Source organism: Astyanax mexicanus, chromosome 8, assembly GCF_023375975.1.
Source record: "Astyanax mexicanus isolate ESR-SI-001 chromosome 8, AstMex3_surface, whole genome shotgun sequence".
Classification (NCBI taxonomy): domain Eukaryota; kingdom Metazoa; phylum Chordata; class Actinopteri; order Characiformes; family Acestrorhamphidae; genus Astyanax; species Astyanax mexicanus.
This window is the reverse complement of record NC_064415.1, coordinates 9,833,314-9,851,961: the sequence shown is the minus strand read 5'-3', so window position 1 is coordinate 9,851,961 and position 18,648 is coordinate 9,833,314. Positions and strand designations below refer to the sequence as shown.

Here is an 18,648-nt window from a genome sequence, read left to right as displayed (position 1 = left end):
TTTTTCCCTTTGCCGCAAGTGTCCTGTTGTGTGATGCTTGCAAGAACAAAAGTGAAACAAAGTAAATCATTACTTTTTTGCAAAAATGAATCAGGTTTTGTTTTTATTAATATTTTACAAAAGGTGTACAGAAAATGAACAATACATTGTTTTCAGAGATTAAGAAATTTTGCATTACATAAACAGAATAAAAGGTTAAGATAAAAAAAAACATCTAAAAATATATAAAACAGATGTGTGTTCATGGATTACAGGGCTTCACAGCTTCCTCACGCAGACAAATGGATTCCCAATATGACATTGACAGTCATTCCAGTTCTTTGTGGCTGTAGACAAAGAAAAACAAAAATTAACATTGAAAAGATTTTCCAGATTTTTGCTAATTGCAGTAATATAAAGTTTTAATGAATAAACGTACAGCCCCAGTTGATGGCTACACAGCACTCCCCATTGATATGATTGGGTTCACCAGGGTTCCATTTGCTGTATGTAAATTTTGTCCCATCAGACCAGATCCAGCTGTTCTTCTGTTATTTGTTAAAATAAAAAAAAAATAATTTTAGTTTATTAGAGAATCTAAATGAATGTGACGGCTTAATAAGTTGCTGTGGAAATTTAAGAGGAGTTAAAAACATTTTAAAAACCTTTAAATAGGAATTTTAGGCATATTTTCAGAGATGGGGTATGGGATGTTTAGGCTTTGTTTAAAATGGCTGCAAGACTCCATTGATGAAAATTATTTTTACTATTATCAATATTAATTTTTAGAAGGCAAATAAAAGAGTTTAGTTAGAGTCTGCAGTGTGCAACTATTTTACAGTCAAGCATGGAAACATAATATAACACCAGGGTTGTCCTAGTCAGGTTATTTTGCACCCCAATATATTTTAGCAGCAGTCTATATAGTATAAAGTATATATATATATATATATATATATATATATATGTATATAAGTATACAGAGCTTTCATACCTCAAATAATGCATTTTTTTTTTGCATTTTTAGCGAAGTGTTTTAAAAACAACTGTGACAGTAGTTCACTTAAAGTACAATGTATCATGTAACATTTTAGCAAGTAAATTAAATTACTACATGTAAAAAAATTAAAGTAAATTTTTTACTCGCTAAAAATTGTAGTACAGTAAATTAAAATGTAATGTTATACCCAACGTGTGCTACTTACAAAAGACAGGAAAAAGAAGTCTATTTGAACACTCCTGATGTTAAATTTATTTAACATCAATTCTTAGTACATTTCTAATACACCTTGTGTATAATAATAATAGTGATACAGTGGTAATAATCATTAAATGTATTAAAATTTTACTGTAAGTATATTTAAAAGATGAGGTTTAAAAGTTACTTAGGTATATTTTAAATAGTTCCGTTTTAGTACAGTTAGGTACACTTAGCACAATTTAAGTAAGACTTTTGTACTATTTTTATATATTTAAAGTATAATAAGTACAAAAAAAGTTGTCCCATTTTAGCACTCTTTAAATATACCGATTAATAATGTGGCCACAAGTACACTACTGTATTATGCTGTAGTATAATAATGCATAATAATGCATTATAATGCTTAGTAAACTTTAATCTACTTTTTTCCCACTAGGGTCTGCATGTTAAGTATGCATTTAAAAAATATACTTAAATGCACTTTTCTTTTACAAGGGTCCTCACAAGCCTTTTGTGTAGTTACTTTTGTTCGGCATCCATATTATCTTACCTTCTGACAGTTGGAGAGGCCAATCCATGTTTCTTTCTCGCTGGGGTCATAAGCACGGACCAGAGCCTTCACCACCTGATACTCATTCTCACTGTGTATCGAGGCCAGGTTTCCCCCCAGATTTATACAGTAAGCCTAAAAAGCCAAACAAAATATCCGTGAACTGCTGATCAGGCAAAGCCAGGCCTTTCACGATAAAATAGATTTTTTAATGGACGGTGAATTGTCTCCATTTTGGCATTAATAAAGGTTTATGCTCTCTTATCTATAATAGTAAAATCATTCAATTACATCATTTAAAAAAGTAAAGTAACTTTTGATAGTAAGGGAATAAAAAAATAGAATTAAAAAATGTTTAAATGTTCTACATAAAAACACTTATTTTGTAAGTAAAGTCAACACACCAGCTCAATCACTTTAATAGGATCTTCTAAGAAACTCCAGAACATGATTCTAGTAATCTATGCTCTTGAACTGCTTGTATTCAGCAAACTGTTTGCAGACTTTCTTGTGCATCAGCTTCAGAAGAAGCTTGCTTCTGATTTGATGCAGCGTGTGGTGTATGGGCAGAGCAATGCAGGCTGACCTCCCACTTCTTCAACCTCTGCAGCAATGATGGCTGCCTTTGGCCACCAAACTGTTGCTTAATTTACTTAGTTGAAATCTTCTTACAGTTTAGGCCATTTTTGTGAAGAGCAAACATTAAATTTCTTACATTCTCTTTTTTTTTTTTTTTTTTTTTTGCCATGAGGTGCGATGTTGAATATCCAGTGGCAAGTCAGAAAAAATTACACTTGAAACACCAAATACAGAGGACAGAGGACATCCAATCTATATGGCTATACAAGCTGTACACTAACTAAAGATAAAACTAGCATAAGTTATATACTAGTTTTATTTTTATAGTGTTTCCCCATGAAAATATATAATAAAATATTTGCAGAGCAGGACTGTGAGCGGGGAACTCACTTTTGTTAGATGCTGTAAATGCACATAATGTTAATAAAATATTATACCACAGTTAGTTCTGACCCTGCAATGTGATTGGCTGAGGGGCGTTCTATGAGTGCCATTATCAGCCAGTAATGCACTGTAACTGAAGCTCCCCATGTATTACTCTGCCATTTACAGGTAACCAAGCAACGAGGCAGTGCTTACAAGCCAAACAGCGCAGCTACAAACAGAGCAACAACGAATTTTTATTTTTTTTTATTTTATTTTTACTTGCGCAGTGTTTTAATAAACAGCGATAATGGAACTGTGGTATAATCGCAATAATACACTTGAGGTTTGTGCTATAATGTGTAATATTGGCACTGCTCTTCTGATCTACGTCCGCAGCACAGCAGTGCAAATATTACATGTTATAGCACAAATCTCAAGTGTATTATTGCTTAAATATACTGTAAGCATGACACTACATATGTAAGACTGTGATACCATTTCTTTTTTTTTTCAGATTTTTCCCCATTTTTCTCCCAATTGTCCCACCCCTTTGTGCGTCCCCATCACCGGTGACGCCCGTGACCCTTGAAGGATGCGGACGAGCACACGCCTCCTCCGACACGTGTGAAGTCAATCACCCCTTTTTTTGAGCTGCTGCGGATGAATCATTGCCTGAGCAGCTAGCGCGCTCGGAGGAAAGCACAGTGGCTCGGTTCCGATTCATCCGCTCACAGACGCCTCGTGCCGCCCAGTGCCACCTTAAGTGTGATGGGGAAAGAGCGCCATCTACCCACCCCAGAGGGAGCAGAGCCAATTGTGCTCCCTCTAAGCACCGGCAGCTGATGGCAAAGCTGCATGAGCGGGGGTTCGAACCTGCGACCTCCCGCTCATAGTGGCTGCGCATTAGACCGCGGGACCACTCGGCGCCCCTGTGATACCATTTCTAAATCTCTCTTTAATAATTTTTAACTAAACAGAAATCAGAGAGATTACCTCAGCGGTGACCCAGTCCACAGCTTGGCCAAAGTAGCTGAAGCAGCGTCCGTTGAATTTCACCCAGCCATACGGACAGCTGGGCTCACATGTGTCCTTCTCAGAATTCATTCTATTTACTGGGCTTTTGATTTGTTCTGTTCAGGAAAAAAACATGCAGGATTAAAAAATCTTGAGTTGGCTGGTGTTGGATTAGTGCAATTCCACTGTTATTTCAGCTTTTAAAAAAATGTAAAGCAAAGTGAAAGCAAATTAAATTGTCTTTAATTTGTGGAACCAAACCAAGTATCTTTTTACCTTGAACTAAAGCATGTAGATCAGCTTCTAGAAAAACAGACAGATAAACAGACAGACAGAAATCATGTTAATACAGTTATTGGTTTGAATTATATGTCAGGTTCTGTACCATATTTTTCGCACTATAATTTGCACTTAAAATCCTTAAATTTGACCAAAAATCATCAGTGTACCCTTATAATCTAGTGCTCCTTATGTATGAATTTTACCAGTAAGTTTGTAAAAAGCAGTAAAGCCACTCCGCTATAGTGCAGAGTTAAAGTTTAGTTCTATAGTTTAGTTCCCCAGCACCAGACTCGACACTAGCAGTATTAGCATAAGCTGCTGCTTTGGCTGTCCAGAGGTGAGCATTATCGGCCTGTAGTCTGCTGCTAACCCCGGCTAGCACTGCTGCAGCAGGATTAGCATTACCTGCTAACTGCTCTAATCACTAGCTCTTTCGATGTTCAGGGGTGAGTATTATCGGCCTGTAGTCTGGAGCTAACCCCGGCTAGCATTGCTACAGCAGCATTAGCATTACCTGCTAACTGCTCTAATCACTAGCTCTTTCGATGTTCAGGGGTGAGTATTATCGGCCTCTAGTCTGCTGCTAACACCGGCTAGCACTGCTGGAGCAGCATAAGCATTACATGCTAACTGCTCTAATCACTAGCTCTGTCGCTGTTCAGAGGTGAGTATTATCCACCTGTAGTCTGCAGCTAACCCTGGCTAGTACTTCTGCAGCAGCATTAGCATTACCTGCTAACTGCTCTAAGCACTAGTTAGCTCTTTTGCCATTCAGATTTTTTTTTCAGGAGAGAAAACTGTGTAGATCAGGGGTGTCCAAACTATGGCCCGCGGGCCATTTGCGGCCTGTTTCCTTTTTTGGAGCGGCCCGAGAGGTATTTTAGAAATAGAATGAAAGTTGGCCCGCTGTTAAGCAGGTTTTTATAATGTGAGATTCCAAGTTTGAACGCTAGGTTCAGAAACAGAAACAGGCCAAAGAGTCTAAAAGCGGAGAAAGTGCACATTTCTAGCACAGAAAAATGGGCCAAAGAGTCTAAAAGCGGAGAGAGTGCGCATTTCTAGTGCAACAAAACGGGCCAAAGGGTCTAAAAGCGGAGAGGGTGCGCAATTCTAGTGCAGAAAAACAGGCCAACGAGTCTAAAAGCGGAGAGAGTGCGCATTTATAGTGCAAAAAAACGGGCCAAAGGGTCTAAAAGCGAAGAGGGTGCGCATTTCTAGCGCAGAAAAACAGGCCAAAGAGTCTAAAAGTTGCCATAATTAAGGAGTTTAATATTAAGAGACATTTCATTAATCATGAAATTAAACATCAATGTGAAAAATCTTAGTTTACACAACATTGTCAAAGATGAAGATAGTAAGTCAAGTAAAATGGTGTGTAAATGAAATAATCAGGAAAAAAGTGGTATATTTCATTATTTGTTTTATTACAGAGTCTGTGGCCCGTGACTTCAAATATATTTCTCCTTCTGGCCCTCAACAAAAAAAGTTTGGACACTCCTGGTGTAGATCAATATCCAGCACTCCTTTGACTGTAAAATGAATTCGCCTTATAATCGGGTGCACCTTATGTATAAAAATAGACCAGAAAACAGACATTTAGTGACAGTTGCCTTATAATCTGGTGCACCTAGTGTGAAAAATACGATATGTATTTCCATCTGGGTAACAGGTTGTGTTTAACTGTATCTAGATATTTACTTTTAAATTTACAAATTACAGTGCTTCATATTTTTTTATGATAAGAGGCAATATGAGGTAAATGCTGGATGGCCTGTTTGTAAAAGCCTAATATAATCTTAATGTTAATGCATCATTTCAGATAAAATATGCATGCAAAAACTGGAAGAAGTTCCCATCATCCAATGCTTTACAAAAGAATCACCCGTTTAAAGATTTCTTATACCCACACATGTCCTTTACAAAAAAGTTTTGTTTAATTTTGTATTTAGATTCTATGTATTTTATAGGTGTTTTGTTTGTATGTGGCTAACAGGTGTAAAATTATTACCTGAGACAGGTTTTATCACAAGACCTGCAATAAAGCAAAATGGTAGAAAACAGCAAATTAGTCATTGAAAACAATCTCTTCTGTATAGTATACACAGATGGCATACATGAATGGTGTATATCTCACAAACTCTCCTAAACAAACTCAGTAAAAAATGACTATATACTATATATACAACTCTGAAAATAATAAGAGACCACTTAAAATTTTGAGTTTCTTTGATTTTACCAAATTTAAAACCTCTGGAATATAATCAAGAGGAAGATGGATGATCACAAGCCATCAAACCACCAAACTGAACTGCTTGAATTTTTGCACCAGGAGTAAAGCAGCATACAGTTATCCAAAAGCAGTGTGTAAGACTGGTGGAGTAGAACATGATGCCAAGATGCATGAAAACTGTTATTCCACCAAATATTGATTTCTGAACTCTTAAAACTTTATGAATATTAATGTGTTTTCTTTGCATTGTTTTAGGTCTGAAAGCTCTGCATCTTTTTTCATTGGCTTATTTCAGCCATTTCTCATTTTCTGCAAATAAATGCTTTAAATGACAATATTTTTATTTGGAATTTGAGAGATTTTTTGTCCGTAGTTTATAGAATAAAACAACAATATTAATTTTAATCAAACTTATACCTATAAATAGCAAAATCGGAGAAACTGATTCCGAAACTAAAGTGGTCTCCTAATTTTTTCCAGAGATATATAGTATATGGTCACTGGTACGTATTTAGATTTGGACTCTTACCAGACACTGATGAAGCCACACAGAGAAAAGCAAGTAAAGATATTTCCATCAAACGACCCATAATGTCTTTTCTTTAGGGACTGCAAGCAAAATCTGAGGTGAGAAACTTCAAATATAGAACATTAAAAAGCAAGAAACAAGTAAAGAACATTTTTTTTTACCTGTGGTTTGTTCTTTATGTTGGTCTCGATGAGGTGCAGCTTGTGGTTTGGTTGTGGTTGAACCACTGGGAAAAACTGTTGTAGCTTTATGCTCCTCAGAGGTGGAGACCCCTGCACACTCCAGTCCCAACACATGTCTCCTCCAGTTGACAGCACTGTTTACAAAAACGTGACCATTCCTAGCACAGTCACTCCGTTTCCTTCGTGTCTCATGTTTTCTCACGTTTTCTCATGCTCTTCTGTTGTAACATTTATAGGTATGATAGTTCACTGATAAGCATGCGTGCCTGTGATAATAAAACATGAGCTCTGTTGTGTTTCATGAGTTCTTAAGATGTATACAGTGCATGAGCATAAAGTGCTGTGAAAATGTATTTGCCCCTATGGATTTCTTGTGTTTTGCTTTTTTTTACCCTATTAGATTTTTCAGATTAGTCAGAACAAATATAACCTGAGTAAATATAAAAAACATTTTTTTTATTATAAATTCATTTATTAAGGTAAAATCTACATACAATCCATGTGGAAAAAAGTTTTTGCCCCTAAACTTAATAATAGCCTGGTTGTATCACCCTTGGCAGCAACAACTGCAATCAAACTTTACTTAATACTGGCAACTAGTCCTTTTCATCTCTGTGGAGGAATTTTGGTCCACTCTTCTTTACAGAATTCTTTAAATGTTTGAGCATAAACATCCTGTTTAAGATCTTGTCACAGCATCTCAATCATACTTTGACTTGGCCAGTGATGGTATAGTTACTTTGAAAAAGTAATCCGATTACTGATTACTGATTACTCCTTTAAAAAGTAACTTAGTTACTTTATGGATTTCTTTGATTTTAAAAGTAACTAAGTTACTTTACAAGTTACTTTATTAGTTACTTTCAGCAGCTGCAGACACCACCTCCCGCCGCCTTAACATAAACATTATAACCAGTTTCCCCAATATTTCCCTTTGGAAAATGCATTTTTATAAAAATAAAAAAATTAACTTAAGATAAATATTTTTTTTATAAAAAATAAAATATGGTCTTTCTTGATTTTACTTAACATAAATACTTGTTTTTATAAAAAAATATATAAAATAAAGAAAGTCTTTCTTGACCTGACATATTTAACACTGTAAAACTAAACATTGAACCTGTTGTTCTCTGCAGGGCAGCAAGGAGTGGTTTTATAAAACAGAACCGTGTATATGGTCTAGGCCAGGGATCAAATATATGCGGACTGTGGTCCGGGTCCGGACCCAGACTTTGTCCAATGCGGACCCAAACCAATAAACTACTGAGAAGGATTTCATTCTGACTGTTCATTGAAAGCGTCAGAACTTTTCTTGTCTTTACGGTATACGCACTCTGCGGCACAAAATCTTCAAACGCTCTCCTCTGCCAATCAGATCTGTGCAGACCGCTGCCCTGGCTAGTGAATTGGGACGCGGCCTTTATAAAGAGACAGGGAGCCCGAGAACTGGTGGAAAAACGAGAACGGGTGGAAACTAAAGACACGCCGAGCGCGAGAGAGAGACGGGAGAAAGCGAGACGTGTGTGATTGGGGGAGAGCGGAGGGGGGATGGGTAAGGGAGCTCGGTGTGTGTGTGTGTGTGTGTGTGTGTGTGTGAGGTGGAGAGAGAGAGAGAGAGTAACGCACAGTGACTTGGATAAGTAACTTTAATCTGATTACTGGATTGGAAATAGTAACGCGTTAGATACTGAAAAAAAGGGTCAGATCAGAGTAACACGTTACTAAGTAACGCGTTACTGACATCACTGGACTTGGCCACTCTTTGCTTTGGGTCATTGTCCTGCTGCAGAACCCAAGTACACCTGAGTTTAAGGTCTCGAATTGATGAGCAGACATTCTCCTTCATGATTTTTATTGTAGAGAGCAAAATTAAACAAATTCAGTTCCATCAATTAAAGAATGTTGTCCACGATCTGAAGCAGCAAAGCAACCCAAGATCATCACACTACCTCACCTACCTCATTAACAGTGATAGGAACCAACGGCATTACTTTTTTCAGTAACGAGTAATACTAATTATTCTGACTGTCACTATAACGCCGTTACCATTTCCGACACCCCGTTACTGCACGCTACTTTAGCCGCTCAATCAACTTTTTCTTTGCGCATACAGACAAAGGCGCAAGTGTGTGTGTGCACTGTGTGTGTGAGTCACAAGGGACGGGAGGATGAGATAACCAACTAAGCAATGATTGGCTAAGGTATAGTAAGATCAGAGAAATCAGGTGGGGGTCACGGGGGTGAGTAAGATAAAATAACGCAATAGTTGCTTTTACTGGTAACTAGTTACTTTTATAGTGGAGTAACTCAGTTAGTAACTCAGTTACTTTTTTGGAGAAATAATTAGTAACTACAATTATTTACTTTTTTTAAAGTAATGTGCCCAACACTGCTCATAATTACTTTATCTCTCTCTGTGAATAATAGCTCTCCCTGTGGTTTGCTGGAGTCCCAAAGCTTTAGAAATTATTTTGTAACCTTTTCCAGACTGATAGATGATCAATGACTTTGTTTTCTCATCTGTTTTTTTTATTTTTTTTTTCAGATCAGGGCATAATGTGCTGCTTTTTGAGATATTTTATCTGTTTCATGTTGTCAGACAGGTTCTATTTAAGTGATTTCTTGATCAGACCTGGATGTGTGTGTAGTGACATTGAACTCAGATTGATTTAAGGTGCATCAGTATGTCTTTGCTATCGTAATGACGAGAAAAGTATGCCTTGCACGTCTTGAAACGCACAGAAGGCATTGTACTCATTTTCTTAATTAATTATGGGTGTGTTTTGGGCATAACATGCAATAAACCAATAAGTGTGTCACTTGCCATTCCCTTTATGAGGCAGGTGAGCTCTGACTTTGGCGCGTTCATATCTTAATAGCACAGTGCTTTGTGTGTCTCAGCAGAGGATACTGACCTGCGTGTTCACACTGTGAAGATACACCATACAGTAGGCTACAATCAAAGTAAAAAATAATGCATCAGGACTGGTTGGAAAGAAATGAAACCTTATATGTGTAAATGTAATTGTGATATACAGTATGTAATTGATTACAATATTATAGTGAAAGAATACAATTATTGGGAAAAAGTGTACAATAAAGTAGCTTTAATAAAGATGTTACGTTTTAATGTGGAGTCAGGTTACTGACCACTGTTATGAATGAGATAACATGTTACACTAATTACGGTGTCCATGTAAAGATAAAGTCCCGCCCTTTAGCAAAAAACAGCCACAGTGTCCTAGTAGGGTAGGTTAAAGTATACTATGCATTATTATGTTTTAGTGCACTAAACTGTACTTGTAGCCACAGTATTAATCAGTGTATTTATAGAGTGCTAAAACACTGTTGTACGTATTTTCCTTGAATTGTATAAAAATAGTACAAAATCTTACTTAAATTGTGCTAAATGTACTTAACTGTACTAAAATGGAACTATTTTAAATACACTTAAGTCACATTTAAACATACTACTTTATGTATGTAACCCAATATTTTAAATATGTTTACAATAAAATTATAATACATTTAATGAGTATTACTATAACTGTATCACTATTATACACCGGGTATAGTAGGAACGTACTAAGAATTGATGTTAAATATATTTACATTAGATTACAAATATGTTTTTAGTTCCTGTCTTTTGCAAGTAGCACACTTCTAGTATACCTTGTTGGGAATAAAATATATTTTAATATACTGTACTACAATTTAGTTGTTACAAATGTGCTTACTTTTTTAGTAGTAATTGTTTTAAAAAGTTACTTTCCAAAAAAGTTACATGATACATTGTACTTTAAGTGAACTACTGTAACAGCTGTTTTTTACACACTTTGCTAAAAATGTGCAATAGTATATTTGGAAATTAGTATTTCAGAAATATATTGAATTACATTAAATTAAAAGTGTATGTTTATTCAAAATACAATATACACTATTAGGTATGATCAAAGTTTACTTTCAAACATTTGATGAAAGCATAATATTAATCTACTTTTAATATATTTTAAGTACATAAGTACATAAATCTGTTATTGTATTTACAGCATACTTAGACATTTCTCAATATGTTTTAAGTGCAATAAAGTATATGTTTTTATCACCAGGGTGCGCAGGCGCAGTAGACATTAGAAGCTGAAAAATCAAGCTTTTTGTGCATTAAAGAGTCGAACAGCATAAACAGTTGATTTAGGTTTTTATTAGAGGACCTCATTAATAATTTTAAATATGTTTTTAAAATGAGAATCCTACATTTGGTTTCCAGTATTTTGGTCATCAGGGTTTAAGGAAGTATTTTCTCACTTCTTGCTAAATTCCTGTAAAATGATTGTGACATGTTTGTGATAAGAGTGATTAGGAAGGTTTCTGAACTTCTTATATTACATGTGTTTACAGCTTTACAACTCAGTTACGCCTCTGTTTAGTCTGTGTTGTGTTTCTTTGAAGTTGCTGCACGTGATCTGCTGTTTGTAGTACCATGCAAATTGTGCAGCCATTAATCCATCCATCCATCCATCCATCTTCTTGGGTCCAAAATAGCAGCTAATTTAGATTTTTTTTTTACAATGAAAATTGGATGAAAACTCATCAAAAAGTAATATGTAGAAACGAGATGTATATATATAATAATAATAATATATATATATATATATATATATATATATATATATATATATATATAATATATATAATATTATATAATAATAATAACAATAATAATAATAATAATAATAATAATAATAATAATAATAATAAAAAACAGTGACCACACTTTAAATGAATTATTCTTTATTCACATGCTTTTTTTTTATAACATTTTCTTAATTTTTTCTTTATTTTTATGAATGTAGATTAACATCTTAATCATGAATGGAATGTATTTCTTGGGTATCAGAGTTTCACAGCCTCCTGACGCAGACGAAGGAGTAGGCCTTGTTGCATGCAATATCATTCCAGTCCTTCTGGGCTGTAGGCAAAGAAAAAAAATGTGATTTTAAAACTGAGTTAACAATAATAAAGAAATAACTTTAACTACAAACTGAAACTTACAACCATAGTTGATGTGCACACAGCACTCTCCACCGCTGTGATTGGGCTCCTTGTTGTTCCACTTGCTGTACCTGTACCTGTTCCCGTCAGACCAGAGCCAGCTGTTCTTCTGAAATTGTGAACACATTTATGGGTTATATTTTTATAGTATCATTTTTTAAAATATTTTTTAATGAACTTCTCCTCAGTTTAGTTAAGCCAATTGTTATGACTGCAGATCTACTGTATCTGTGTCATTCAGGATTTAGTTTCACAGAATTTCACAGCGGGTTTACCCTATTTATATAATTATAGCACCACCATGTGGAGTACTGGATTAGTAACTTTAGTAAGTCTAATTGGGGGACTAGTCTTTAGTGTATAGTTTAAAACACCTATGTTTCAATTTTAAAAATCCATATTTGATGACATGTATCCATAATGTATCGCAAACAATAAAATATACTCTGATACTAATACAGTGTTGTACGGAGCCCAGGAGGGGCCGTGGATAAAAAAACAATAATTAAATCGAGTGAATGATAAAGCAGTTTGTGCTCTCGTTTTCTTTAATTCTGTGCAAAATTAAATTACTTTAATAGTGTGCAAAATCTGCACATTGTATTATAAAACTGTGACAAAAGAGCATTAATAATCAGCAGGATGTAAATGTAGATAACTGATCATCATCACAGCAGCCCTGTAACAGATCAAGAGAGAAAAATGCTCCTTTCCCTCTGAGCTTCTTTTCTTAGTGCGCATAAGAAAACGTTCACTCGAATGACAGAAAACGTGAGCGCGAACTGCTATATTGTTTACTCGATTTAATTATTTTTTTTATCAACGGCCCCTCCCTGGCTCTGTAGTGTTGAGCTGTGGAACAGTGGGACTGTGTTTTCTGGAAGGATGATGCTCTATCCAGTACTTCCATCATGTGGTGGGATTCCTCACTACATTTTTCCCTTACAGTATCATTTTTTTTTTCTAAGGCAGCTCCAGCTTCCTTATCTTACCTTCTGGCAGTTGGAGAGACCGATCCATGTTTCTTGCTCTTTGGGGTCGTAAGCACGGACCAGAGCCTTCACCACCTGATACTCATTCTCACTGTGGATTGAGGCCAGGTTTCCCCCCAGATTTATACAGTAAGCCTGGAAAAAGAGCAGAAATTAAATCTGTAACACAGTTCTTACTTCCAGCTGATTGTATAGAAAGGAGTTGACAAACCAGGTAAAAATCCAATGTTTTGCCCATTTTGTAAATATTATTTATATAATTATTTATAGAAAATAAAATTATACAAATATGTTTTGCCTAAAATAAAATGTAACTTTGGCTTTATGATCATCCTGACCTACCTATATTGATTCAACATGCCTGCAACTCTAAATCAATCACATTTTCACTAGTGCAAGTTGCACTACAGGGTGGATGATTTTAGTGAATATTGGCATTTGATAAAAGCATGGCAGAGCTAGAGTGGCAGCCAATAAATAGTGAAAATATGAAGTGATATACTGTAAAGTAATTAAACTGGAAGATTTCTGTGTAGCCTGAAGCCTTATAAGTATGATAAATAGTATATATATATATATATATACAGTATATATATATATATATATATATATATATATATATATATATATATATATATATATATATATATATATATATATATATAGTCCCAGTTTTCTGATAATGATCCAAAAGCTTGATATTAATCTACTACTTATATGATCTTTGAACTGCATTATGTCAGAGTTTCGTACCTCAGCAGCGGCCCAGTCCATTGAGTACCCGAAATAGCTGAAGCAGCGTCCATCAAACTGCACCCAGCCGTAGGGGCAGCTGGGCTGACAGTGCCTCGCCTCAGCGGTTCTCTTTACTGGGTTTTTGAGTTGCTCTGATGAGGGAAAGCAGATGTTCAGTTTTTTGCACAAGTAGTCATTTGTTCATTGTTATGGTTGTTTGATTATTTCAGGTTTAAAATAAAAAGGTAAAGCAAAAAACAACCGACAATAGTACTCGCCAAAAAATCCACTGGCAAAAACTAGACAAAATATATGTAATTTGTGATGTTTATTCTTATACTAAGCAGACAAATCTGCCAATGGGATAAACATTTGTTTTCTTACTAAGATTCCTGAAATAATTATTTTTTCTTAAACTGATAAGAGTATAAGATATATATTACAAGATTTAACATATAACATTTTACATCTTATAAATTACTTAAAATAAGGTATCTTACACTTACGCAAGGCTAAGTAAGACAAAACTTCTTATCAGAAAAAAATGTAATGTGATTTATTGCCTTGTAATTAGATAATTTTTTTTTTTGCACAGTATGCAGTTCCTTACCCATAACAAGCCTGTTCAAGTCAACCTCTGAAATTAGAAGTCGAAAAAAAGATAAAGTTAATAAATCTTAATAAATATTATAATATGATATAATATGTTATTAATAAATATTATGAAATAGCATGAGTTGCCATTATTACCTGACACAGGTGTGATTGTCAGGCCTGAAAAAATAGACAATGAATTAAAGAAAGATTCTGATTTTACATTCACATAAACAGTTCTCTAAAAAAAACTTACAGATTTCTTTTAATTTTTTAGGTGAGGTTTAGGGAAATAACTACGGAGCCTCTGAAGGGACATGGTGTATTTTTTGCGTAAAAAAAGGGGTAAGCACCATATACTAAGTTGTGAGCACCAGATAGTACCCAGCTGCCCACCAACGTCAATAAAAATTCATTTTAGGTCTTTTATTACATAAGGAATACACCATGTCCCTTCAGAGGCTCCGTAACTAAAAGTTCAACAGCTAACTGCAATAAAGTGGAGAAATTCTTACCAATAGCTGATGAAGCCATGAAGAGAACACAAATCAGGACCAGATGATCCATACTGACTCTTCTTCAGCAGCTGAAATAAAAGTCTGAGGTAAGAAAGGATAGATATGCACTACTGAATATTAATAAAGATTAATCAGAATGAAGTTTAATACCTGCAGATAGAGCCTGGATGAGGAACAGTTCGTGGTTTGATGTATCAGTGGGGGAAATTCTGTGGCTTTATATATTTTTTAGAAAGTGGAAAACACCCACTAAACCCACTTTACACACCACCATTCAAGAGGGTGATGTCTTGCTTAGCAGCTGTTGTGACTCCATAGTGTGTACACTTGCTGCTGCCAGCCAGATGCTGTTTAATGGATTTATTAATATGGCAAATAACCATAGTATGCATGTGACTTAGGTTTAAAAAAGACAAAAAAAAGAAAGAAAACTAAAAAAAAAACTAAGCTGTCCTAACCATTATAGATTTAGAAATGGGTATTTAATTTTTTTTTTTTTTTTAATGTTATTTATTTTTTTAGCAGCATAATGTAATTTAATATGATGTATACAATTAGAATATTTATGGTTGCACATTGTTATTTAATTATTTAGTTATATTTATCTTCTTGTTTTGCTTTTTTCTTATTCTATTGTTTCTTATTTTTCTGCCACAAATTCAATCTCACATTTTTCAAGATTGTTCAGTCTTATGGTGTGAGCTGTGTCTGTATACAGCTTTTAAACCCTGTTTTATTCATGCTTATTCTTTTTTTATTTATTCTTTTTTTTATTTCCATTTTTGTTTTTTTAACTTCTCTTTGTTTTTTTCTAATTTATAAAGCATTTTGAATGACTGTTGTGCTATATATATATATATATATATATATATATATATAAACATGCCTTGCCTTGTCTTGTATTTGTTCGTTTTCATCCCCATAGGATCGCTATTCTTTTTTTTTTACAGATTATTATTCTGTATTTTTGCTAAATCAATACCATTTTGGATATATCTCATGGCAGACCCTACAAATTTACTGTTGTTTTGACCTGATCTAATTTATTTATCATTTTGGTTTTATCCCTTGTGACTCCCAAGTTGTACTTTTTTTTGTTCGGTATGTTTATAGGCAGTCAAAGATTGCAGTTTCTTTGCAAGATAACTTAATAGAAACAGCATTGAACTGCAATATACTAAAATATAACTGCATGTAATTTTGTAACAATGGCAGTTAATTGTTAAGGAAGAGATTGGACTGAAACGTCTTTATTCTGGATTAACAGGGTATTTATTATATATATTTTCTGCATAAATAACACCAGGCATTCTCACAGGGCACACAGGAAAACTCAGGCTTCATCAGACCTCTTTTTTTCTCTTTTTCAGACATTTTTTGGCCAGTTTTGATCAAGGCAATTCATGCTCACTCGCTATCCACTGGGGTTCCTAATTATTTCCCCAATGGTAGCACAACCTACCTACTGATACCAGGGCAGGAGAGTCTCTCACTACCTTTAAGAAGCTCCTAAAGGCAGAGCTCCTCAAAGAATACTTACTCTCCTAACACCTCTAACAAACTAACTATAGGGGTTGGACAATGAAACTGAAACACCTGTCATTTTAGTGTGGGAGGTTTCATGGCTAAATTGGAGCAGCCTGGTGGTCAATCTTCATTAATTGCACATTGCACCAGTAAGAGCAGAGTATGAAGGTTCAATTAGCAGGGTAAGAACGCAGTTCTGCTCAAAATATTGCAATGCACACAACATTATGGGTGACATATGGGTTCAAAGGAGGATAAATTGTTGGTGCACGTCTTGCTGGTGCAACTGTGACCAAGACAGCAAGTCTTTGTGATGTATCAAGAGCCACGGTATCCAGGGTAATGTCAGCATACCACCAAGAAGGACCAACCACATCCAACAGGATTAACTGTGGAAGCTGTAAGAGAAAGCTGTCTGAAAGGGATGTTCGGGTGCTAACCCGGATTGTATCCAAAAAACTTAAAACCACGGCTGATCAAATCACGGCAGAATTCAATGTGCACCTCAACTCTCCTGTTTCCACCAGAACTGTCTGTCACCACAATAAATTATTGTGGTCTAAAACCAGGTGTTTCAGTTTCATTGTCCAACCCCTGTACTTCTAACCTCATTTCCTTCCTCCCCTACTTTCCTCCTCTATCCCACTATAAACTCCTCTTTTAGGCCTTGTCAAATAATGTTTTGCTTTGAACATCTATGTTCTCTATTGTTAATTTGCATCCTTATTTATAAGCAGCTTTGGATTAAAGGGTCTGATAAATGTAATGTAATGAAGTGAAATGTAATATACTGTAATTGCAACAGAGAAGCAAAATTCAGTTATATATTTGAATAACTAAAACCTGCAAAGCACTAAACCTGCCATCCCTGCCAGACATGGCTTAAATTAATATTTATTCAGTTAAAGCCATAGAAGTAATAGAGGACTCTTATCAAAGGCAAACATTGAGTGAAGTAATTTAATATTCCTGAGATAGGGGAGATATTGACTAAAGGCTGCTTCTGTGCAGTCCTATGATTCAGATATTTAGAATTATTTTATTTTGCTAACTGGCTCCTGTCACACAATAGCATTCATGCTAAGCATTTTTTCAGGATTTAAAACAATTCTTAATTAATAATTTATATGTAGTCCATATACTTTAGAGAATTGTTTAGACTTATATACAAGTGTAAATTTGATTGCTGTATTGTTTTAATTTTGGGTTAATAGTCTTGACCTCCCCAACCCATCATTGGGGACAATTAATATTTGATTCTGTATTGTTTTTAGTTATTCATGTTTGCTTTTTTTCTTTTCCAATAAAAAATAGACAGATTTTGATTTAGCAGTAACAAAATTAACTCACTCTATCTATGATAAAGGACTTGGAGGAGTGTGCCAAATGCCTCCATTCATAAAGATTTTTACATGTTTCACTTCATTTAGGTGAAAGTAGTTGAAAAACACTTTCAAATACATATATTTTAAATACTCAATACACAATATAATTCCAAATACTTATCTTCATATATTTCAAATGCAAGATACACAATATGACTTCAAATACTCAAATTCATATATTTCAAATCCAAGATACATAATATAACTTCAAATACTCAACTTCATATATTTCAAATACAATATACACAATATAACTCAAAATACTCAACTTCATATATTTAATGTACCTGAAATAGAAGTTCGAAAGCTCTTTTTAAATAGTATAAAATATATTTCCATATAGTCAAGAAAAACTGAAGGAAAGTCCAAATCCTTCACTCTATCACCTGAAAACATGAAGTGTGTTCAGGTAAATTTCTTGTGTAATTTCTATTTTGGTCGGGAAAAACTGAAAAAGGTGCTCCACTGACTGATTAAAACCCTGACAACAGTCAATCATCAGAATCCATTCCTGTAGGTGCTCCAAGCGCTTGTATTCCCCGCTTGTTAAACACATACACACACACACGCACACACACTCAACAATAAACAGAATAAAGAATAAAATAACATTGCTGGTCTCTTAAATGAGCTTCTGGTGTACCTTCACAGCGTGAACAAGCAGGGCAGTGCACAAGATACGCGACAAAAGGTAATTACAACTGGCGGACTGATTTATTCTGTTTATTTATTTTTTTTGCCTAGTTTATCTTTTCTTTCTGACATTAAAAATGAACCAGAATTTTATTATTTATTTTCTCTGTTTTATATGGTTTATATCAATATGATTATTCTTCAAAGCAACAATTTTACTTTATTTATTGTATTTATGTCAATAAAGGTACGTTCCTAAGTTCATTAGATCTTTGTATTTGTCTCTCTTTCTCTCCTTCC

The 18,648-nt window shown here is 34.6% G+C and overlaps 1 protein-coding gene across 1 annotated transcript; it reads right to left on the bottom strand.

Moving 5' to 3' along the window:
• Nucleotides 1–73: 73 nt before the first annotated feature.
• On the bottom strand, nt 74–15,054 carry LOC103037032 (lymphocyte antigen 75). Its single transcript, XM_049482781.1, has 15 exons — nt 14,954–15,054; nt 14,801–14,871; nt 14,442–14,465; nt 14,302–14,328; nt 13,710–13,843; nt 12,957–13,091; nt 11,965–12,073; nt 11,818–11,881; nt 6,731–6,804; nt 5,980–6,003; nt 3,966–3,992; nt 3,669–3,805; nt 1,731–1,865; nt 419–527; nt 74–326 (listed from the first exon to the last, which is right to left on the bottom strand). Exons 2-15 carry the CDS (start codon nt 14,850–14,852, stop codon nt 259–261), a joined length of 1,119 nt encoding a protein of 372 aa, XP_049338738.1. The 5' UTR covers nt 14,853–14,871; nt 14,954–15,054; the 3' UTR covers nt 74–258.
• Nucleotides 15,055–18,648: the final 3,594 nt, after the last annotated feature.